This window comes from Bos javanicus, chromosome 13 (genome assembly GCF_032452875.1).
Source record: "Bos javanicus breed banteng chromosome 13, ARS-OSU_banteng_1.0, whole genome shotgun sequence".
In the NCBI taxonomy this organism is placed as follows: domain Eukaryota; kingdom Metazoa; phylum Chordata; class Mammalia; order Artiodactyla; family Bovidae; genus Bos; species Bos javanicus.
This window is the reverse complement of record NC_083880.1, coordinates 72,481,541-72,506,284: the sequence shown is the minus strand read 5'-3', so window position 1 is coordinate 72,506,284 and position 24,744 is coordinate 72,481,541. Positions and strand designations below refer to the sequence as shown.

Genomic DNA, 24,744 nt, shown 5'->3' with positions numbered 1-24,744 from the left:
TGGATCCCAGTGATCCAGCAATGTTGCTTTCTCCAATGTATGGAGAGAAGCAAGAGTCGAATATTAAACTCTCTAAGTCATCTGTGTGTTACTGACAAGCTCCACACAGGAAATTGTAACCACATGAAATATTTATGCCTCACACTGCAACGACGCTACTGACATGACAGCACGTTGTTTTTGTTTGTTGGGCTGGGTTTTTTTTTCTTTTTCCAAAGTGGATTACAAGTCCTCCAGTGAGGAAATGGCTCAGAGAAATTGTGCCTATCCCAGGAGTTGTTATCTGGGTGAAGCAGGGTTATGTGATTGGAGAACGAGGGGCCAGACCCATGCAGCCTCCTCTGTCTGGGTCATGGGCCTGGTTTGGGGTGCCTAAACCTGCTCTTCATCTCAAAATAGCTGTGTCATGAGGCCCAAGAGCTGCAGTCTCCCCCTAGCTCCTCCACACTAGGCAATTGTGATTTTTCCAGAAATGGCTAAAATAGTCACATAATTATTACTTTATTTTGAGGTTATCACCCCTAACATCTTTCAGGAAAACCAGTTAAGAGTTCCCTGTCTGAGATGCTTGCTATACTTGGGTTTGGAGGAGTCCCTCTTCCCACCCTGGGCTCCTGCTGCCCTAAATGCACCTCTCACCTCCACCAGCCTGGAAACTTCCAGAGGACAGAAGCTCCATTGGGGGCAAGGGAGTGGTCGGGAGGGACTCACTGTGGTCGCTTGCTGATGGGAGCTCCCTGTGTGGCCAGCAAGCAAGGCCAGAGCACCTTGAATCATCATGGGAACCTACTTGCTGGCACCATCATCGCCCCACTTCTACAGATGGCAAGACTGAGGCCATCCAGGCTCTGTCGCCCACAGAGACCCTCAGGGATGGAGAAAGGGCAGGGGGGACTTTGCCCTCAACCTGGCTGACACTAGGGGCTCTGTCCTGGCGAATCCCACCACCAAGGATCACTGCAGAGGGCCTGCCCCTGGCTTACCAAGTGTAAAGAGAGACAGGCTGTTTCCAACTTTTTATCAGTTTTATTATAAAGAAATTCGAGAGAAGCACTGGGCACCAGGACAGACATTTGCAGGGTCAGAAAACAGCTGCAAACATTAAGAACCCAAACCCAAACCAAACCCCAAAGCACACACACTTTATGATAAAAACTGCAATTTTGTTCTCGATTGTTCCTCGTAAACAGACAGAAGTCATTGCTGGCTGTTTTAAATAGATGAATGTATGATTAAAAAAAAAAAAAAGCACAATGTCTCTGAGTGTGGCTATAAATTGTCCAGTTCCTGCTGTACAGAGGGTGAAATGGTTTGGCAGCCTCTTTTGTGCACGTCTCCCTTGAGATAAAACTTAAAAAAAAATGTGCTAACGGTCATATAAAATGCCTTTTTTTTTTTTTTTTACCTTTAAGGAATCTACTTTCCGCCCCACCCCATCCCAACAAAATAATCTTACAGGTGTCTTCAGCACAGCTTCTAAAACACATAGTCAACTAATACTTACATGGAGCCAACAGTTTGTAAGTGTCATAATGTCTTGTTCACACTGTAAAACCGGATTTGCACGTCTGGCGCCGAGCCGACCCCCGCCCGGCGCATCTGGGGTGGTTTCCTGCGGCGGGGCCACCGGTCCAGGGACAGCCCCGGCGCAGACGACCAGACGGAGGGGACGGCGGCAGGCGAGGCGCGGGGTCCACGGGAACCCTGGAGCAAGCGGTCAGGGGGCGGGAGGTTCCAGCAGGTTCTTTGGGCTGGCGGCGGGCGGCGGGCGGCCTCTGCAGAGTCTGCCGGGAGGTGAGGAAGAGCCTCAGCCCTGGGCCCGGGCATCTCACTGCGCTCCGCGCCGGCGCCCTGCTTCCTGCCGAGGCCTCTTTTCTGCTGTCAGCCCTTCAGGCTCTGAGCAGCGCCCTTCCAGCAAGCCTCAGGGAGGACAGGGAGACGGGCTTAGGTGAGGTAGAGCGATTTATCCCTGGGGAGCAGGCTGGGGAGAAAGGAGGGGCTGTCAGAGCTGATGTGACCGCCCCCCACCCAGGCGTCCCCTGGTCCTCACGGGGCTGGACACAGGGCCCGAGTGCATGGGGACAGCTGCTCACTGGCCATTCATCCCCTCCCCGGATTCAGCGGCCCCTCGGAAGATGCGTGAAGGTCTGGGCCGGTCCCGTCTTTACTATCCACCTGCGGGGTGTCGGAGGGGTGTGTGTGTGTGTGTGTGTGGCGGCGGAGGGATGTGTGTGTGTGTGTGTGGCTGCGGAGGGGTGTGTGTGGCTGCGGAGGGGTGTGTGTGTGTGTCGGAAGGGTGTGTGTGTCTGTGTGGTGTGTGTGTCTGTGTGTGTGGCGTCGGAGGGGGGTGTGTGTGTGCGCGCGGAACCAAACACCCTTCCTGGAATCCTGGTGGGAGACCACCCGGTCCTCAGCGCTGAGGATACAAAAAGCTAGAACTTTTAAAAGTTGGGACCAAATCTCCGTTCTTCCACTACAGGAGCTCTGGTTCAATCCCTGGTTGGGGAACACAGAATTCTGCATGCCACCCGGTGCGGCCAAAAAATAATAAAAAATTATTTTATTTTAAAAAATGGGACCAAATAATGGGACCAAATCTGTGCTGTGATTGGAACCCAGAGCTCCCATGAGATCAGGCCAAAGCCAGAGAGAACAGCACTGAAACATGTATATTACCATATGGAAAACAGATGACCAGTGCAAGTTGCATGCATGAAGCAGGACACCCAAATCCGGTGCTCTGGGACAACCCAGAGGGATGGGGGGGAGGGAGATGGGGGTTCAGGATTGGGGGGACACGTGTATCTGTGGCCGATTGATCTTGACGTATGGCAAAAACCATCACAATATTGTGAAATAATTATTCTCCAATTAAAATAAATAAATTAAAAAATAAAAGCCAGTCTCTGGCTGAGGCCACAGCCTCGCTAGGCTCCTCCCTGCCCCAGCCGCTGCCCTAGCCCCACTACTGGTACGGGGTTCTCCCTGAACAAATATACATCATCAAGGGCACCAAATTCCTGCTTCAGGCTCTGCTCCTCGGGAAGCTGACCAAAGACAGTTGCTCTAGCTATGAATGCCACGCGGAAGCACTTGTGAGAAAAGAAAACAGGGTGGAGATCTCTGGTGGTCCAGTGGTGAAGAATCCGCTGGCAGGGGCCACCCCTGCTCCAGGAAGACTCCACAAGGCACGGGGCAACTAGGCTCCTGCGCCACAACTGCTGAGCCCGAGCTCTAGAGCCTGGTGAGCCACAACAAAGACCCAGTGCAGCCAAAACTAAATAAATCTGCCCGTGGAATCCTCCAGGCAAGAATGACTGGAGCGCGTGGCCATGCCCTTCTTCAGGGGATTTCCCTGACCCAGGGTCGAATCTGGGTCTCCTGCACTGCAGGCAGATTCTTTACCATCTGAGCCACCAGGGAAGACTAAATAAATAAGTAAATCTTAAAAAAAAAAAAAAAAAGAAGGAAAAGAAAAATAACAGGATGGAAGGAAAAACAGCAAGAGCGAAGATGGGCCTCAGTATCCCCCAGGCCTGGCCCCAGACAGCTGAGTCCCTACGGGTCCTTGCTTTGTTCTACTTCCTCTCCTGACGACGCTGGGCACCTGGTGCCCACGAGGCCCTCCTGCAGGTGACAGTGATCTGCAGTGTCCTCCTTGCCCTTTCCCCCCATCACCCCATCCTCATGCTACCCTCACACTGCCCTCAGCAGCTCCCACCGTGGGCAGGGGTGGGGGTGAGGCCCACCTGCAGGTGCTGACGCCACACTCGGTGCTGGGGTAACTGCTGTCCCAGTCTCCGCTGCTTGTGGGGTTGGACGGGCCAGGGGAGCGGGGTCCGGAACCGCTGGGGAACTCAGAGATGTGAGGGAAGTCCTGCCGAGAGGGGAGGAGGAGGCGGTGAGCAAAGGCGAGCCAAAGGGGTGCCTCTCAGGCAGCAAGGAGGGGATGGGGCTGTTCGCAGAGACACCGCCCCGGCTTATATGAAATTTCTGCTCCGCCCGTCTGCCTGGACTACTTCTTTCTTTTCCCTGGTAGAGCACCTTCTGGAAAATCCAGTCCTAGTCTTAGCTGCAAGGGTGGGGTGCTGGTGGTGAAGGACTTTCCTTCCCTGGACCTCAGTTTCCCACTCTGTAAAATGGACTTACTGGGCTGTGTGACCTCCCAGGGTCAAGCAGGCTTTGTAATTCCCAGTGTCCATGGAGCAATTAGCAGGGATCAGGCTTCAGAGGCTTTGGGGAGAGCCAGGAGCTAAGGCTCAGTGGCCTTAGCCTCTCTGGCCAGAGAGCAGGAATGGACAGAAGCTGAGAGAGGAGGGCCTGGGATACCCTAGGAATCTGAAGAATCTGCCTGGGAACCTGCCAGCTGTTCTCTGCAGCCAGTGCATCTCAGGCCAGGTGTACTCATCCCATTTCACAGATGTGGTCACTGAGGCTCAGAGGGATAAAGTGCCAAGGCTGAGGTTTCACAGGCCGTGAGTGGCAGGGCCAGTATTTGGAATCCCAAGCTGCCTTCCCTTTCCACAAGGGGGTTCTTCAGGAGCGCATTCTCGCTGGGTCCTGCTTACCTGTGGCCCTGGAGGTGAGGGGCTCACAGCCAGCTGCACCTGGAGTGCCATGGGAGCGGGCAGGACCGGAGGCTGGGGGGCTGGGGACATGCTGACAGGTGGGCTGAGGAGGGTGCCCTGGGCGTGGGGTGGCAGCGGCAGCTGCTGGTGCAGGGGTGTGCTGAGAGGGAAGGAGGGCGGTGGCGGTGGGGAGGCACTGAGGCTGGGCAGCAGCGACTTGGAGCCCAGCGTCCGGGCGAGGCTGGCGGGGGAGGCCCCGCTGCGGAAGGCCTGCAGGTCAGACGGGGTCAGGAAGGAGGCCAGGCCCGGCATGGCGTACATGGGCTGCTTGGGGGGGAGCATCTTGGCTGGCGGGTTCGCCTGAGCACTCTTGGTCTCACCCTGGTCAGGGGAGCTCTGGAAGGAAACAGACACCAATCTGGATAAGCCGGAACCAACGTGGATAAGCTGGAACTTGGGCCATGAGACCCACATGGTTTGGTAACCCACTGGCTGGCTCTCACGTCCCTTGGGGGAGAGCAGGGGACTCACGAGAGATCACTCAGGACCCACCACCCTTGGCTCTGACCATCTGACCACCCCATATTTTAATCCCTGGGGGTTCCCCTGTCCACGGGCGAAGCCATGCTCCTCAGCCTGGCCCGAGGCATGAGCATCGCCCAGCTGGATTATCCTCTCTGTGGGCTTCTCCCAGCCTCTGTGCCTTTGCATTGGCTGTTCCCTTGATTTGGGACACCCTCTTTGCTTGGCCCTTTCTGGCCCAATTCAGAAACCATGTCCTCTGTAGCAGGTGCCAGACCACCTCCCTCCCCGGGTTGGACCACGCAACCGCCACCATGCTGAGCCTCCTGTGATACTGGTGTCAACAGAGAAGGCTGAGCGTAGGACAGGAGTAAAGGCCAGTTTTGAAGACAGGCAAACTGGGTTTGAATCCTAGTACAGCCATTTAACAGACTGGATACTTCCAGGCAAGTTGCTTAACTCCTGTGTACTGGGTTCTTGTTGGAAGAATCATGTGAAACGAGATGTGTGTAAAGTACGCAGCATGAGCTGGCACACAGGAGGTACCCTGGAGAAGGGACCGCACGCGTGTGTGCTAAGCGGTTCAGTTGAGTCCGACTCTGTGCGACTCTGTGGACTATAGCTCTCCAGGCTCCTCTGTCCATGGGGATTCTCCAGGCAAGAATACTGGAGTGGGTTGCCATGCCCTCCTCCAGGGGATCTTCCCCGCCCAGGGACTGAACCCAGGTCTCTTATGTCTCCTGCATTGGCAGGTAGATTCTTTACCACTAGTGCCACCTGGGAAGCCCAGAGAAGGGACCACATTGGTCTTATCCATCCCTTTCAAGACCTGTGGTGTTGACCATTCCCATGGACTTCAGTTCTTGCTCTATTCCTCAAGGACTGGGCTTAGGGATCCCAGATGTTACCTTGGAAACGAGGCTGGCCCTGTAGGCTGCCAGAGCCTTCAGATACTCCTTCTTCGCTGCTTCGGTCTTCCTCTTGTAGGCCTGAAAGATCCAAGATGTGGGTGATATCGGGGAGAGGTCAGGTGGTCAGCCTGAGCTCATAGGGCTGGTAACTGGCGTTAACCTCTGAGCTAGGTCTGCTTCTATCCCCCCCGCAGGCCCTTGAGGGGAAGCCACAGGCTTACAGCCAGTGGGTAGGAAAGCTGTGACCTGGACCCCAGACTTTCAGAGTTGGAGGCACACGATGGCTGGAGATGCTTGTTCCCATTTAACAGACGAGGCAGCAGAGGTCCAGTTTCCTCCCCCACTTAACCAAGTCGCTAGTGAACACAGCTACAGAACAGCCAAATGGGACCGGGCCTACCTCCCCGGTTTACAGATGGGCGAAGTGAGCCCAGTAGAGTCCTCAGCAGAGGCTGGGCAGAGGCTAGTTCCCCTAGTTCCAGAGGCTGGACCTGGTTCCAGACCTTCCAAGTCTGACTACAGAGCCTTGAGGGATGGCCCAGAAAGGGATGGGGGCTCACCTGCTTCTGCTCCTCTCCCAAGCTGTCCCACATGGAGGCCACGATTTTGGACACATCCCCGAAGGTCGCGCTGGGGTTCTGTCCTTTGATGGCAGCCTGAGTGTCTCTGAAGAAGAGTGCGTAGGCTGACACAGGTTTCTGTGGCTCATTGGGATCCTTCTTCTTCTTCTTCTTTGGGTTCTTGGCCTTTTTGCCAGGATCGGCTGAAGGTCTCTTTTCTCCCGACATCTGCCCGGGTGAGGGGAGTTAGAAAACCAGAGAAGCCCAGGACCTCCAGCTAACCGACCCAGCCTAGGCCGAGCTGGATCTTCCTTAGCTTTTCCCAGCTTGCCCAGCCCTCCTCACACATTGGCAATGCCCTGGCCACCCGCTGGGCTTGAATATACACACACACATAAATCATACACAAGCGAATGAGCACACATGCCCTGGGTACGAGCCCTGGGTTTTTCATTCAGAATGATGGTAAAGTTCATTCAAAAAAACACAAGAGAAAGAAACAAGTTACTGCCCTATAGAGCAATAAAACCATCACCTCTGAGCCTTTAGTCTTTTCTGCTGCACAGAAGTCATTTGTGTCTCTACAGGGAAAAATTAATTTGCCTTGCAATCGAACAAAAATTGCTTACCTCTTCATCACTTTGCCCTCACCCCAAGTTAACATCTTCCTTTACAGAATGTAAAAGCCCCCATCAATAATGAGGGAGGAATCAAAAGGAAAGTATAATCTCCCAGAGAATCATCAGATAATTCTTGAGCCTGTTCGATAAGGCAGTGATATACATTGAAAGACTGTGCAGTTATCTGTTTTCGGACTATTTCCAAGTTTTGGATATATATATATATCTTTTCTTAACACCTCTCCCTTCTTGTGATCACAAATAATCCCCAAAGATTATTCTTGATTGAATGAGACCGGTCTCTTCCACCACATTTCAGCTCTGCGACTTGGGGCAGGTGGCTTAGTCCCTCTGACCCTCTTTGAAATTGCTGGATGGGAGAGAGGTTAATGTAACTGTCAGCAGGGTGACCTCACCCTGGATACCTGGCCTCTGATGCAGTCAGACTCCAGGATCTCAGTACTGTGGGCACCTGGCTTCCAGGATGGAGGGGGTGGGCACGTCCCCTACCGACTAGGACTCCCAGGCCACCCAAGGACCAGGGATTTTGGCCAAAGGCCATGGATCCTGCCACGAAGACTGTGGCTCTAATGCTCCAAGAAAATGAGGGTAATATCGTAAACTGATAAGGAAACCACGGGTCAGACTCAGGTCTGTGGGTCTGAGGGACAGTGAGGGGCAGTCTGTGGCCACATCAGTCCTATTCTTGAGTGTTTCTCTGCAGTCACCCACCTCTCCAAGCCTCAGTTCTGTCTGCTGAGCAGATGGGGCGTTGTGTGTGGTTTAGAGTACGTGTGCTAGAGCCAGACTACAACCACCTTCGTTTAAATCCTGGTTCAGTGACACCTGATAAGTCACTTGACCTCTCCGTGCCTCAGTTTCCCCACGTGGCAATCAGAGATAATAAAGCCACCTACCACATGGGGTTGTGATAAAGATTATATGGATTAATACCTGTCATGTCCTTAGAATAGTATCTGCCCCATGTAAGTGTTTTAGAAGGATTTGTTAAATTAAATTAAATTAAAAGTACCTCCTGCCTGGACTACAGTAGTGATCAAGTTACCCTGAGGATGAAGCTGGACCAGGATCCAGATGTGCCCACCCCAGCCAGGAGGTCAGGGTCTCGGATGCCACAATTACTGCCCCAGGCCTCTTCAGGGACACCACGTGGAAAGAAGTGAGAGGCCCTTATGAAGAAGAAAGGGAGGCAGACATTGTGGGAGGGAGCAAGTCTTGATTTTACCAGTGGCTCAAGGAGAGACTGTGGGAGAGGCATTGTGGGAGATTCCGGGCAAGCACAGGCATCCTTGGCTTTGATGGGTCTCTGTTTCCTGCTCCAGTAAAACAAGATGCTCTTTGACAGGGAGGGAGGCTTGGGGTCAGTGCAAAGAAAGCTCAGGAGCTGGACAGGTGGTGAGTTCTCATTCCCTGGAATGTTCTTGAAGAAGCAGGACAACCCCTGGTTCCAGGGATCTGCAGGGGTCATGTCCGCAGTGGGGGGTTGTTTTTAATGCTCCTTCTCACGGTGATGCCCAGAGGTGCCCTGTGCTGGACCACACATCTCTGTGGTCCTCATGAAAGATCAGAGTGGCCACAAGATGTGGCCCTGAGGATCTTGCCATTGCCATCAATGCCACCAAAATGATCCACTGGCCATTGAGGAATAAGACGTCATCACGTTTTTCCAGAATTTTCCTTGTTTTCCGACAAAGGGGATAGTTATACTCTTGTAGTCTTTTCTAGAGGTAGGTGATGCCCATTTTCCCACAGGGCCTGTCCCTTGCTGACGGGAAGGCGTTCTAAGGCATCTGAAGCCTTTGCATCTCCATCCCCACGTACCTTGAAATGTGCCTCCGACTCCTCCTCCTGAGTTGAACTGGAGGGAGAGGGGGTCGCTGACTTGCTCCCTGGGGGTGATGGGGAGCTGTGGGCGATGCTGCTCCGTATGCCCATCTGAGAAATGAGCTGGGACTGGCTGAGGGCGCTCATGTGGCTGGCCAGCATCGCCGGGCGGCCCAGCAGGGGCCCTGGTCGGCCCGAGTCATAGGCAGCAACCTCCGAGTGGACCATCTCCTGGATCTAAGAGAGGAGGAGATTGCTTGCTGAGTTAGAAAGGGCCAGCACATCAGCATTGTCAGACTCAGAGGAGGCGGTCTGCTCTGACCTGTGGCTTCCTCAGGGACCCCTGCATGATTCGGTGCACCCCTGGGGGGCGCCATTCTGCTGACAGTCACCCTGGACGTCTGGCCGGTCAGCATCTCAGCCCTCGTTAGAAAGCCCACTTCAGTTGTGAATAAGTTATTTGATGATATTGGATCTTCCCTCCTGAAACACGGTGTATGTTTGCATTTATTCCCTGTACAGCATAACAGCAAAGAGCAGAGATGCTGGAAGCCGCCTGCACTTTGAAATCTGGTTCCGCTTGTACACTGGGTGACTTTGGCAAAGTTACTTAGCCTCTCTGTGCCTCAGTCTCTACATCTGAAAAATGTGGATAATGATTAAACCTACCTTTTAGGGGTGTTAAGGATTAAATATGCCTGGCACACGGTAAGCCCTATACTGTATAAGGGTTTGTTAAACACAAAAAATAAATAAATCCCTTAAAAACATTTGCACTTTCCCCCCGCCACCATAGGTCAGTAGTGTTCTTACTATCTATTCCCCAGGATATTTTCTAACTGGTTATTTTTGGAATATAAAGAAAACTACTGAGTTTTACATACAGGCACTTCTCGTACTAATCATATTTAGAACAGTGTGTATTTTTCACCTAAAAATTATACATGTATATAGGTACACACACACTGTTCAGTGAAGCATACCAATTTACATATTCTTATAGTTATTTTTATTTCCTTAAATTTGTGGTCAAATTCTAATTTCTAATATCTAGTATCTGTGTTTTCCTTTTCCTTTTTATTGGAGAAGTTCATCAGTTTTCTATTTTATTTTGTGGGATTGTTTTTTTTCCTCCTTAAAATAATCAAATCTCAAATCTGTTCATCAGGTCTACTCTTTCTCTGCTTTCTAATTCTTTATCTTTATTCATCTCTTTATAGTATCTTTATCTAATTCTTTTATACTTATTAATCTCTTCTGCTTTTGCAGTTTGGTTGGTGTTGCTTCCCCCTCAATTCTGAGTCACATTTTCAATTCATTATTTTCATCCTCAATGTTTAGAAATGTGTTTCATGCTATGAATTTCCCTCTGAACATGACCTTAGCTTTTCCCAGACTTCATCTCATGAGATTTTCATTATTATCCTTTTTGATATACTTATTCCTAAATTTTATTTTTAATTTCCTCTCTCATGGAACCAATGTTTAAGAAGACTTTTGGAATTTCTGAGGTTAAAATTTTTTGTTGTTTCTTTCCTTTCTGCTATTCATTTCTTATAACAAAAGTGATCAAAGAATATAATCTGTACCATTTGTACTTTAGAGAATTTATTCTGGTTTCCTTGGGGACCCAAACATGCTTATTTTTTAACATTCTTTTTTTATTGTAGTAAAACATGCATAACGTGAAACTTACATTTTAACTATTTTTAAGTCTACAGTTCAATGGCATCAAGTCCATTCATACAACCATCACCACCATCCAAGCATAGAACTCTTTTCATCTGGCAAAACTAAAGCTCGGTACCCCTTCAATACCCCTCCCCCCATTCCTGCTCATTCTGCCCCTGGCAACCACCCTTCTACTCTCTGTCTCTATGAGCTTGACTAGTCCAGGTACTTCACTTAAGTAGAATCATACAGTATTTGTCCTTTTGTGTCTGGTTTATTCCACTCAGAGGCTTCCCAGGTGGCTCAGTGGTAAAGAATCTGCCTGTCAAGCAGGAGACATGGGTTCAGCCCCTGGGTCGGGAAGATTTCCTGGAGAAGGAAATAGCAATCCACCTCAGTACTCTTGCCTGGGAAATCCCATAGAGGAGCCTGGGGAGCTACAGTCTATGGGGTCGCAAAGAGTTGGACACGACTTAGCAACTAAACCACAACAGTATTCCAGTTGGCATAATGTTTTCAAGGCTGACTCATGTTCTCCCATGAGTCAAAATTTCCTCCCTTTTAAAGACTGAATACTAATTCCCTTGCATGAATATACTGGACTTCCCAGGTGGCTCAGTGGGTAAAAAACCCACCTGCAAGGCAGGAGGCACAGGAGACACAGGTTCAATCCCTAGGTTGGGAAGAGCCCCTCGAGGGGCATGGCAACCCACTCCAGTACTGCTGCCTGGAGAATCCCATGGACAGAGGAGCCTTGGGGGCTACAGTCCATAGGGTGGCAAAGAGCTGGACATGACTGAAGTGACTGAGCACACACATAAGCATGAATATACTATTTTCTTTATCCACTCATTTATCACCCATTTGGGTTGTTTCTACTTATTGTAAATGATGCTGCTTTGAACACTGTGGTACACATATCTGTTTGAGTCTCTGCTTTCTATTGGAGTATAGTTGCTTTACATTGCTGTGTTAGTTTCTGTTGTGGAGCAAACTGAGATCAGTTATACGTATACATGTATAATATATCCACTGTTTTCAAGATTCCCTTCCCATTTAGGTCACCACAGAGCACTGAGTAGAGTTCCCTGGGTTACACAGCAAGTTCTCATGAACCATCTATTTCATACATAGTAGTGATATATGTCAATCTCAATCTCCAAATTCTTCCCACCCCCCCAAAGATGTTTAAATTTTGTGTATTTTCACAGTATTTGGAGCTGTGTTTGCAGATTAATAGTGTAACATTTCTCTGTCCTGTCAGTGATGATTATTTCGATTCCTTTGGTTTGTCTAAAGTGAAAATAGAAGTCGCTCAGTTGTGTCCGACTATTTGTGACCCCATGGGTTATGCAGTCCATGGAATTCTCCAGGCCAGAATACTGGAGTAGGTAGCCTTTCCCTTCTCCAGGGTATCTTCCCAACCCAGGGATTGAACCCAGGTCTCCCGCAGTGCAGGCGGATTCTTTACCAGTTGAGCCACAAGGGAAGCCCAAGAATACTAGAGTGGGTAGCCTATCCATTCTCCAGTGGATCTTCCTGACCCAGGAGTCGAACTGGGGTCTCCAGTGTTGCAGGCGGATTCTTTACCAACTGAGCTATCAGGGAAGCCCCTTCGTTTGTCTAAGTTGCCAATAACTTTTCTGCTTCCATCAAAATCTTTCTCTGAAGCTTTTGTTTTGGGAATCTGATATTGGTTTTTACATCTTACAATGTTGTTCAGCCACAGAAAAGAAGGAAACCCTGCCTTCTGTGGCAATGTGGACAGGCCTTGAGGGCATTATGCTGAGGGAGATGAGGGAGACCGAGAAAGACAAATCCTTTGTGTTCTTACTCCCACGTGGCTGGCTCAGTTGGTAAAGAACCTGCCTGCCAGTGCAGGTAGACATAAGAGATATGGGTTCAAGCCCTGGGTTGGGAAGATCCCCTGGAGTAGAAAATGGCAACCCACTCCAGTATTCTTGTTGGAAAATTCCATGGACAGAGGAGCCTGGCGGGTTACAATCCATGGGGTCACAGAGAGTCGAACACCACTGAGAGATTAAGCGTGCGCGTGTGCGCGCGCGCACACACACACACACACACAGTAGAACGTGGTTGCCAGAGGATTGGGGGAAATGGGTGAAGGTTTTCAAAAGTTAAAATTTCTAGCTATATAATGAATAAATTCTGGGGACCGCATGTACAGTATGGTGATTATAACTAACAATACTCTTGTCCGACTCTGTGTGACCCCATAGACGCCAGCCCACCAGGCTCCCCTGTCCCTGGGATTCTCCAGGCAAGAACACTGGAGTGGGTTGCCATTTCCTTCTCCAATGCATGAAAGTGAAAAGTGAAAGTGAAGTCGCTCAGTCATGTCCGACCCTCAGCGACCCCATGGACTGCAGCCTTCCAGGCTCCTCCATCCATGGGACTTTCCAGGCAAGAGTACTGGAGTGGGGTGCCATTGCCTTCTCCAATTATATAGTTAAAAGCTGTTAAAATACTAGATCCTAAAAGTTATCACCACACACACACACACACACACATATTTATTGTGGTAATTATTTCACATTCCCTGGTGGCTCGGTTGGTAAAGAATCCGCCTGCAATGTGGAAGACCTGGATTTGATCCGTGGGTTGGGAAGATCCCCGGGCAGAAGGGAAAGGCGAGAATTCCATGGGCTGTATAGTCCATGGGGTTGCAAAGAGTTGGACACAATTGAGTGATTTTCACTTCACTTCACTTCATATACATGCATCAAATCATCAAGCTGTATCCCTTAAACTTAAATATGTTAAATCTCAATAATATCTCAATAAAGCTGGGAAAAATTTTAAACACTTTTAAAAAACAGTAGCCTTTAATATCTATTCTCTAAGCACCCCTTTTCCATCCCAACATGTACACACCTTTCTTTCCATGAATTTTAAACAAGGGCCTGACATTATTTCTTCAAGGGCAAATTAGCCTTGGGGCTCTGTGTTTAGGGCTTGTCGTCTGTTTCTTTCTTTCTTTTTTTTCTTCCTGGCTGCCTGCTTTAGAATTCTTCAACCAGATATTCCTGACTCAGGAATTTAATATATGACCAACACTTGGTAATGGCAGACTTTGAATTTTTGCAAATTTTCTAAGTCTGAAATGCTCCCAAAGTTGTTCTAATTTGCACTGCCCTCTTTACTAGAGAAGTCAGACATCTTTTCATTTGTTTCCTGGACATCTGGGTTTCTGTTTGTACTACTGGTGGGGGTGTAAACTGGTAAGACACACACTTTAGGAAGCAATCGGATGATACATATCCTATAATCTAGCAAATCTACATCAAGATATAAAGAGCTTTCCCACATACACAAGAACACATATATACTGCAGAAAATTTGAAAGACTTTGAAATGGGCAAATGAATGCCCTTTCAATGGCATCCTAGGTGTTGGCTCAGGGTCATCTGTTTCTACAGGAATGTATACTTTTGTCTTTGACTAGGCTATGGGCTTCCCAGGTTGAGCTAGTGGTAAAGAACCTGCCTGCCAATGCAGGAGACATAAGAGACATGGGTTCAGTCCCTGGGTGGGGAAGATCCCCTGGAGGAGGGCACAGCAACCCATTCCAGTATTCTTGCCTGGAGAATGCCACAGACAAGGAGCCTGGCAGGCCACAGTCCATAGGGTCGCAGAGTCAGACACGGCTGAGTGACTGAGCATGCACACAGGCTATTTGCTGTTTCACAAATTTAGTTGTGACACGTGGGATCTTTAGTTCATCTAAACTCTTCATTGTGGCATGTGGGATCTAGTTTCCTGACAGGGATTGAACCCAGGCCCCCTGCACTGGGAGTGTGGAGTCTAAGCCACTGGACCACCAGGAAAATCCCCCTTGCCTTTTTTTTTTAAAGGTGTTTTTATTTTATTTTGTTTTCTGTCTACAATGCATGTGGGATCTTAGCTCACCGACCAGGAGTCAAACCCGCAACCCCACTTGCACACAACCCCCTGTGTTGGAAGTGTGAAGTCTTAACTACTGGACCACCAGGGAAGTCCCTATTTTACAACTTTGTAAGCTGTACAAAAATGAAATTAGTACTTATTTTTTATCATTAATTTTTTAAAGAAATTGTGGTAAAATACACATAGGATTCCCCAGTGGCTCAGCAGTAAAGAAACCATTTGCAAGAGACCTGAGTTTGATCCCTGGGTTGGGAAAGATCCCTTGGAGAAGGAAGTGGCAACCCACTCCAGTATTCTCACCTGGAAAATCCCATGGACAGAGGAGTCGGACATGACTGAGCACAGAAACCCACATGTAGGATAAGATTTATCATCTTAACGACTTTGAAGTACAGAGTTCAGTGGCATTCAGTATAGTCACATTGCTATATTACTGTCACTACAATCCATCTCCAGAGCTCTTTTCATCTTGCAAATCTGAGACTCTGTATCTGTTAAGCCATAACTTCCTGATTCCTTCCTCCCTGAAGTCCGTGGCAGCCATTATTTTACTTCTATGAAATTTGACTACTATTCTATGAATTTGATTACACTAGGTACCTCCTGAAGTGGAATCATACAGTTCATTTTCTTTTGTGACTGGCTTATTTCACTTAGCATAATATGCTAATGGTCATCCATGTTGTAGTATACATCAGACTTTCCTTCCTTTTAAAGGCTAAATAAAATTCCATTGTATGCATATACTGCATTTTGTTTATCCATTCATCTATTGATGGACACTCGGGTGCTTCTGCATTTTGGCCATTGTGAATAATGCTGCTATGAACGTGGATGTCCAAATACCTCTTCAAGACCCTGTTATCAATTCTTTTGGATATATACCCAGAAACAGAATTGTTGGCTCATATAGTGATTCTATTTTTAATTTTTTGAGGAACTGCCATATTGTTATCCTAAGGGCTTGCACAATTTTATATTCCTACAAATAGTGAACAAGTGTTCTAGTTTTTCCACGTCCTTGCCAACACTTGTTTTCTCTCTCTCTCCCTTATTTATTTTTTTGATAGTAACCATCCTAATGGGTATGAGGTGAAATGCAACTGACTCTTGTGTATAAAAAGGCAAAAAATGTTGTCTCATAGAGGTACTAATTGATCTTACCATGTAGAAAAGAAGAACCTGAACATTATATTCTTGCTCTATAGATATCAATCAGTTTTGCAATTATTAGAAATCTTATTTCAGCACTCTTGATTGCCTATATACGTACTTATTCATCAGATTCTCCTTTGAGCTGATTATAATATTTTACTGGCTTCTTCATTAATGAATAAATTAAATAATCTGATGTTTCATTTTATATTTATATGAGAGTTATGATATTAACTTTCAAAAATTACACACTACAACAAAGTTTGTTATGGCATCTTTTAACTTCAGAAAAATTGGAAATAATTTGAATGTTTGCTAGTTGGGAAATGGTGGAAATTTGTGATGTATTCACACAATGTAATTCTGTACAGAGTTCAAGCAAATGGCGTGGAGGCACACCTACCAATGACAATGAACTCAAACCAATACTGAGTGAAGAGTTTCAGAAGGACGCACACAGAAGAATAGCTTTACGTAGGCATTCAAGACGTAAAACATCACTATAAAGTGTTTATATAGGATCTAAATAGAGACTTTTAATTGTATCCAATTCTTCATGATCCCATGGACTATAGCCCACCAGGCTCATCAATCCATAGAATTTTCCAGGCCAGAATACTGGAGTGGGTAGCCATTCCCTTCTCCAGGGGATCTTCCCGACCCAGGGATGGAATTTGGGTCTCCTGCATTGCAGACAGATTCTTTACCACCTGAGCCACTAGGGAAGCCCAAAATGCATGAGACTTATAAAAATATAATAAAGGCCTAAAAACACCTTCTGTGGTGCAAGTGTGCTGAAGTTTTTACTCTGTGGATCCTGATTCCTCTCCTTCAGTAAACAACACACACAAGAATCCTTGTCTCAGGCCTAAGGCATCCTCCATCTGGTCAACTGGTCTACCCTTTCTGCGACAGCATCTCACTGGCATTGAATCACGCTCACTTCTTTCCCATCTTTAACTGAAAATCTCCCTTATTTCCAAGGCTCCTAAGGACTTCTGCCCCAATTTTCCCCAGAACAGTCAGCTTCCTCACTGTCACTAGGCCCTCCCCTCCCACCAGCAGCTGGTCATTTGGTACCCTCATTACTACCAATACCACTTAATCATCTTCATCTTCCTCACTACTGGCCTCATCAGAGGAAGAAGAGGAGAAACTTCTGTTAAGCATTTAATATGTGCCAGAAGCAGTGCTAAGCTTTTCCATCTATGGCCCATTTAATCATCAAATAAGGTGGAAAATATCATCATCCCCACTAAAGTCAAGACTCAGACAGGTTCAGAGACTTGCCCATGATCACACAGTTACTGCAGGTGGAGCTGGGTTTCCTCAGACCATTGTACTTTCTCTCTAAGCTATGACACCTTCCCCAAAGACACCCCTCAGTCCCTGACTCCAAGAACTGCTGCCTCTCCAGGCAGCCCTCTTCCCTCTGTCCAGGGCCTGGCTCCTGGTTGCCCAACTACCTAACCAGTTGCTCCTTTCTGGTCTTTTCCAGCCCACTCCTTCAACACTGGCATTCCTCTAGCTTTATCTGACTTTCCCTCCTTTCTTCCAGGCCCCCTGGGTGAGTCGTGGCTTCTGCATGGATGCCTACAAATAGGGGGCATTTCCCAGAGATGATTCCAAATTCCCATATCCTGCCTAAGAAAGTGTTTTGGTTAAAGCCAATTTTAGAATTTGGAAGGAAAAAAGGTGAGCTCCCAGGAACAGTACACAGAAATGGTCAATGTCAATACCTCCACACATTCTAGAATTCTCCATCAGCTCCCAGGACACTTTCCCCAACCAGAATTCACCCTGGTCTGCCCAACAGGTTGGAAAACCATTGCCTATTGTCCTAATCAACTACAGCAGATGCTGTGAGGGGCCTGCCCATTTGCCCCTGGCCTACTTTGGAGGTCCCCCCGCCCAAGTCCAAGGGTTATTGTACCTGCTGATGGCTTCCTGTGTCTCCCTTCCTGAGAGTGTTTTCTGTCCACTGGAAGTGCTGAACCCAGAAGTAACCCTCAACCCCTGAGAGACAGCAGTTTGTGGATAAAATCTCGGCATTCCCCACTCAAGAGGACAATTCTAAGTTCCATCCCATACACTTCCTGGAGGGTCCGAAACAAGATTCCAAGTGGTCACAGCTCACCACCCTGCCCTTTCTTGGCTTTCTTCCCTTCCTGTCCCTCTTCCCTTCTTCCTTCCCAGAGCATCCTGGGATTACCCCCAAGCAAACTATGTGCACCCAAACATTTGTGTTGGAGTCTGCTTTATGGGGGATCCCAAATGGGGGTCACAAATTAAGACACCAGCCCTCCTCTTGGCTCCCAGCATGGCTTCCTCAAGCCCAGGTGCTCTGTTGGCCACCAGAGTGACCCTTCAGGAGTATAATTGTCTCTTCCCTTCTCAGAAGCTTCCAGTAGCTCCCTCACGACCTGCTGGCATGGTCCCACCCTTGTAGGATGCCCCCACCCTCTGTACCATCTCTTTCCTCCCAACCTCTCCAGGTTCTTCCTAAAGCTTCTTGGGACATGTGGTCTTCTTCCTAGAATGGAGACTGCTTCCCCCATGGCTCACTGGTCCTTTCCTCTGTATCATCATCTTCGAGGCTAATCTGAAACATCACCTCCTCAGAGAAGCCTTCCCTGACCTTTCCGCTCCTCCCTCCTTTGGCCACGACTTTTACCTGGGCCTTCCCCCAGGCTCATCCTGGTGGGGAGGGTGCATCTGCTTATGTGTAGTGATATAACATGCTTCCCCAGCACCAAGCAGGTGGCCCAGGCCACAGCTGGCGCTTATGAGATGGCTGGTAACTAAATGAACCAAGCCTCCTGCTCGTCTCATGGAAACATATGGTCACGTCCAGGAGCCACATCTGAGCCTCTCCCGGAAGGATGAAACAGAGGAAATGGTAAGGTGGCGGCGCTGTGAACATAATTAGGTTCGCCTGGCTTAATAGATTCTCAGGGCTGCAGGACACAAAGGTGTTTTTCCGCAAAGCTTCATTTGCAATCTCTACGGAGAGCATCCCCGATGCCGAAGGCACCCCCACATAGCAGGGGGAGAAGCAATCACACCCGTCTCCTTCCCGCTTTCTGCTGATTCACGACCGCACATCCGCCCTGCTTCCTCTAAGGCAGGGACAAGGTGTCATTCAATATGACCTCACGCTCTGCCCAGGGACTTGGGAGTTTCTTTTTTTTCCTGGAGGCAACAGTGGCTCTGCTTAATTCTCTTATTGAAACCTCTACCTCAGCTCCAAAGGGTCTGGAAACTTCTTATTTCTGAGCACAATCAAACCCCAAAGGAAAATGAACAAGCCACTGACCATCATTTTACAATCCCTTTCATAGTCTCAGAGGAGCTCTTTCCAACATATACGAATATCTCTGCTTCATAGAGGATGGTAAGAATAGTCATAATAATACCAATACTTACTATCATAGTTAGTGAGTGTTATGTCCCAGGCACTGTGGTAGGAGCTTCATGAACAAACTTTGACATAAAGCCTCCTATTGTCTCCCTTTTATAATAAAGATGCTGAAACCCAGAGAGGGTAAGTAACTTTCCCAAGGTCACACAGCTAGGTAGTGGGAAAGTCAGAATTCTTGCTGTCTTCAAAGACTGAGATCATTTTACTGCATTTGCTGATGTTTTTTTTTTTATGTTTTTAAATTTTATTTACTTATTTTTGGCCCCACTGGGTCATCATTGCTGCACGCAGGCTTTTCTCTAGTTGTGGGGAGCAGGGCTACTCTAGCTGTGGTGTGCAGGTTTCTTACTGAGGTGGCTTCTCTTGTTGCAGAGCACAGGCTCAAGGGCACTCGGGCTTCAGTAGTTGCAGCTGGAGGGCCCTAGAGCATGGGCTCAGTAGTTGTGACACACAGGCTTAGCTTCCCTGCAGTGTACCCACAGATCTCAACACCTCTAATACAGGTGGAGGGTAATGAACCCGCTCTCACAGGGCAGCTGTAAGGAGCCAATGAAAAGAGAGCACTGTAGAGAACCTGGCACATAGTAGGTCTTCAACCTGAGAGGTTTCCTTTCCTTCATGCCCTCATGGACTTGCTCAGGGTGTAAGCTTGAATTGGATCTCAACTGGGCTAAGAGGGCAGAAGCAATGGCAGTTTCTGGAATATGAGAGAAATATGCAAGAAGCCAAGAGGAGGCACTGATGACAATAAAAATAACAGCACAAGGCCTGGCACAGGGCTGGTGCTTCAAAGATATTTGTCATAGTTGTTAGATAAGGAGTTGGGAAACTTCTTTTGTAAAAGGCCAGATACCAAATATTTTAGGCTCTATGGACCAGATGCAAGTACTCAATTTTGCCATTATAGCACAAAAGGCAGTCACAGACAATAAGTCAACGAATGGGCATGGCCACGTTTCAATAAAACTTTATTTATAAAAACAAGTGGAGGGCCAGGTTTGACTTATAGACATGGATTGCCAACCCCTTGAATGCTGTTAAGTAAATAGAAATGGTGATAGAAGCACTACTCTGTATTTGGCAGTTAACATCTGCCAGGCACTGACCTGACTACATTTCATTCTCACCCAGTCATGGGAGGAAGGTGTGTTTATCAGGAGCATTTTACAGAAGAGGAAGCTGAGGCTCAGTAAAGTGCCTGAGGTCAACAGTGGTAAGTGGCAGAGCTGGGATTTGAATTAAGGGTTGACTAGTTCCCTGTGTCCTCAGGTACTACCTCACCCTCCTGCTCAGCCGTGTCCTAGAACACAGCTGCTCAGTGTGCTGCCCCGGGCCTAACCCTGCCCTGGCCACCAGCTGGGCTTTTGCTCTGTCTGACTCATATCACGGCCTCTGTTTCAAATCAGAAAGGTCTGGAAGAGTGGCAGAGACCTTTGGCCATTGTCCTCTGACTCTGAGCTTCCGTGGCTGTCTTGAGCCTCTTTCTCATGTCCTCGACTGAGCCTCTGCCTTCAGCTGCCCTCATCAGAACTGCCTCTGTGGTCCTTTTACTTGTCTAGTCCTCCTCCTGTTACTCATTCATTCAACAAACCTGCCCTGAGGGCTGCTATGTCTGACATCCTGGGATAGAACCAGGGGACTAAAAACACCCTACCTGGAATGCACAGTCTGATGGGGAAGGCAAAGATGTAGCCACACAGTTTCAACCAGGGCAATAGCATGGTTGTGTAGGAGGATCAGGGAGGGGGACAGAGAGGAGCCCCTCCAATGGCTGGAGAGCCAGCAAACCTTCCCACAAGAAAGACTCTGAGCTGCTCCTGGAGAGGAGGTCTGCAGAAGACAAGAGCGGGGGGATGGTGTTGCCACATGCGCAAAGGCACAGAGGCATGGAGCAGTGTGATGGCTCACCGCGTACCCAGACATCTGACCAAACATTATCCTGGATGTGTCTGTGAGGGTGTTTCTGGATGAGATTAACATCTGAACCGGCAGATTGAGTAAGCAGCCTGCCTTCCCCAACATGGGTTCAACTCAGTTCAGTTCAGTTGCTCAGTCGTGTCCTACTCTTTGCAACTCCATGGACTACAGCACACAACGTGGGTGGGTATCATCTAATTAACTGAAGACTCAAACAGAACAAAAAGGCTGAGCAAGCTGGATTTAGAAAAGGCAGAGGAACCAGAGATCAAATCGCAACATCTGCTGGATCATCGAAAAAGCAAGAGAGTTCCAGAAAAACATCTATTTCTGCTTTATTGTCTACGCCGAAGCCTTTGACTGTGTGAATCACAACAAACTGTGGAAAATTCTTCAAGACAGGGGAATGCCAGACCACCCGATCTACCTCCTGAGAAATCTGTATGCAGGTCAAGAAGCAACAGGTAGAACTGGACATGGAACAACAGGCTGGTTCCAAATTGGGAAAGGAGTACATCAAGGCTATATATTGTCACCCTGATTATTTAACTTATATGCAGAGTACATCATGCAAAATGCTGGGATGGATGAAGCACAAGCTGGAATCAAGATTACCAGGAGAAATATCAATAATGTCAGATACGCAGATGATATCACCCTTATCACAGAAAGAGAAGAACTAAACAGCCTCTTGATGAAAGTGAAAGAGGAGAGTGAAAAAGCTGGCTTAAAACTCAACATTCAGAAAATGAAGATCATGGCATCTGGTCCCATCATTTCATGGCAAAGAGATGGGAAAACAAAGAAAACAGTGAGAGATTTTATTTTCTTGGGCTCCAAAATCACTGCAGATGGTGACTGCAGCCATGAAATTAAAAGATGTTTATTCCTTAGAAGAAAGGCTATGACCAACCTAGACAGCATATTAAAAAGCAGAGACATTATTCTACCAACAAAAGTCCATCTAGTCAAAGCTATGGTTTTTCCAGGAGTCATGTATGGATGTGAGAATTGGACTATAAAGAAAGCTGAGCGCTGAAGAATTGATAACTTTTGAATTCTGGTGTAGAAGACTCCTGAGAGTCCCTTGGACTGCAAGGAGATCCAGCCAGACAATCCTAAAGGAAATTAGTCCTGAATATTCATTGGAAGGACTGATGCTGAAGCTGAAACTCCAATATTTTGGCCACCTGATGCAAAGAACTGACTCATTGGAAAAGACCCTGATGCTGGGAAAGATTGAAGGTGGGAGGAGAAGGGGACGACAGAGGATGAGATGGTTGGATGGCATCACCAATGCGATGGACATGAGTTTGAGCAAGTTCCGGTATTTGGTGATGGACAGGGAAGCCTGGTGTGCTGCAGTCCACGGAGTCACAAAGAGTTGGACACAACTGAACGACTGAACTGAACTGAACTGAAGAGGGAGCCTGCCTCCTGAGTGCTGGGACATCAGAGCCACACCGCCAACTCTCCTGGGCCTCCAGCCTGCTGACCACAGATCCCGGGAAGAGCAGGAGATGAGGATAAAGGGGTAGCGGAGGCTAGGATGTGCAGAGCCGAGTTGCGGGGATGGTGCCTGCCAGATGAGAGCTTCAGGCAGAGGTGGGTCAGAAGCTAGGTCTGTGTACTGACAGCCACCAGGGTGTCCTGTGATTTACAGCAGAACCGCCTTCCTGGAGGAAAGCTGTCCCAGGGCTCTGAGAAGCAGCAGAGACCCTGTAAGGCAGTTTCCCATCGCTGTTGTAACAGATTACCACAAACGAACACGAACTCATTACTGTACAGTTCTGGAGGCCAGGATCCATCTCACTGGGCTAAGCTCAAGGTGTGGGTAGGGCTGGTATGTCTCCGTGATTGTTTTTCTTTAGGATGGATGTGGTCCTTATTCTTAGGCTCATGGCTTTGCATCACATGGCCTTTTCTCTCTCTGCTTCCATTGTCACATCAGCTATTCCCAATGCTGGACGCCCCTGCCTGCCTCTTATAAGGACTCTTGCTTACATCATTGAAGTGAAGTGAAGTGAAGTTGCTCAGTAGTGTCCGACTCTTTGAGACCCCGTGGACTGTAGCCCACCAGGTTCCTCCGTCCATGGGATTCTCCAGGCAAGAATACTGGAGTGGGTTGTCGTTTCCTTCTCCAGGGGATCTTCCCAAACCAGGGATCGAACCCAGGTCTCCTGCATTGCAGGCAGACGCTTTTAATCTCTGAGCCACATTCAGTTCAGTTCAGTTCAGTCGCTCAGTCGTGTCAGACTCTTTGTGACCCCATGAATCGCAGCACGCCAGGCCTCCCTGTCCATTACCATCTTGCGGAGTTCACTCAAACTTACGTCCATCTAGTTGGTGATGCCATCCAGCCATCTCATCCTCTGTCGTCCCCTTCTCCTCTTGCCCCCAATCCCTCCCAGCATCAGAGTCTTTTCCAATGAGTCAACTCTTCGCATGAGGTGGCCAAAGTACTGGAGTTTCAGCTTTAGCATCATTCCTTCCAAAGAACACCCAGGGCTGTTATCCTTTAGGATGGACTGGTTGGATCTCCTTGCAGGCCAAGGGACTCTCAAGAGTCTTCTCCAACACCACAGTTCAAAAGCATCAATTCTTCGGCATTCAGCTTTCTTCACAGTCCAACTCTCGCATCCATACATGACCACTGGAAAAACCATAGCCTTGACTAGACAGACCTTTGTTGGCAAAGTAATGTCTCTGCTTTTGAATATGCTATCTAGGTTGGTCATAACTTTTCTTCCAAGGAGTAAGCGTCTTTTAATTTAATGGCTGCAATCACCTTCTGCAGTGATTTTGGAGCCCCCCCAAATAAAGTCTGATACTGTTTCCACTGTTTCCCCATCTGGGTCCATCCAAATAATCCAGAATAATCTCCCCATCTCAAGGTTTAAACTTAATCAGATCTGCAAAATCCCTTTTGCTGTATAAGGTAATATATTTAAAGGCTTCCAAGATTTGGACATGGCCATCTCGGAGAGGGTGTTCTTTAGTTACCGCACCCAAGAATCAGTGATGTGGAAAGTCACAACCAAAGCTCCCCAAGATCGACATTTCCAGAGATACAGCACTCTCTGAAGCATCCTCAGGCTTTAAGAGTCAAATATCAGAAAACTCTTTTCTTGGCCATGCCAGGCAGCATTCGGGATCTTTGTTCCCCAACCAGGGATCGAACCTGTGTTCCCTGAAGTGGAAGCACAGAGTCCTAACCACTGGACAGCTAGGAAGTCACAGAAAGCTTTTTTTTTTTTTTAAGAAAAAAACTCCATACGTCAGTGTCTCTTTTGCTGTCCAGAGGGATGGTATGGGGAGGGAGGAGGGAGGAGGGTTCAGGATGGGGAACACATGTATACCTGTGGTGGATTCATTTTGATATTTGGCAAAACTAATACAATTATGTAAAGTTTAAAAATAAAATAAAATTAATTAAAAATAAATAAATAAATAAATAAAATAAAAAAAAAAAAAGAAAGAAAAAAACTCCAGCACAAGGACTTCCCTGGTGGTCCAGTGGTTAAGAATCTGTCTGCCAGTGCAGGAGATACAAGTTCAATCCCTGGTGGTAGAACTAAGATCCCACATGCTTCAGGGCAATGAAGCCTGTGCACCACAAACTATCGC

The 24,744-nt window shown here is 48.0% G+C and overlaps 1 protein-coding gene across 8 annotated transcripts in view; it reads right to left on the bottom strand.

The window, feature by feature from the left end:
• Positions 1 to 1,006: 1,006 nt before the first annotated feature.
• The window catches only part of TOX2 (TOX high mobility group box family member 2), a 155,493-nt gene continuing 131,755 nt past the window's right edge, over positions 1,007 to 24,744 (bottom strand). For 6 of the 8 annotated variants that reach the window (XM_061437652.1, XM_061437650.1, XM_061437654.1 and 3 more), the window contains 6 exons: positions 9,024 to 9,263; positions 6,562 to 6,789; positions 5,999 to 6,079; positions 4,569 to 4,964; positions 3,750 to 3,877; positions 1,007 to 1,784 (listed from right to left, as the gene is read on the bottom strand). In XM_061437652.1, coding sequence (XP_061293636.1) covers positions 1,718 to 1,784; positions 3,750 to 3,877; positions 4,569 to 4,964; positions 5,999 to 6,079; positions 6,562 to 6,789; positions 9,024 to 9,263 — 1,140 coding nt within the window. In that variant the 3' untranslated portion in view covers positions 1,007 to 1,717. Of the gene's footprint in view, positions 1,982 to 3,749; positions 3,878 to 4,568; positions 4,965 to 5,998; positions 6,080 to 6,561; positions 6,790 to 9,023; positions 9,264 to 24,744 lie in introns of all 8 variants that reach the window. The other 2 variants (XM_061437651.1, XM_061437649.1) reach the window with 1 other exon arrangement.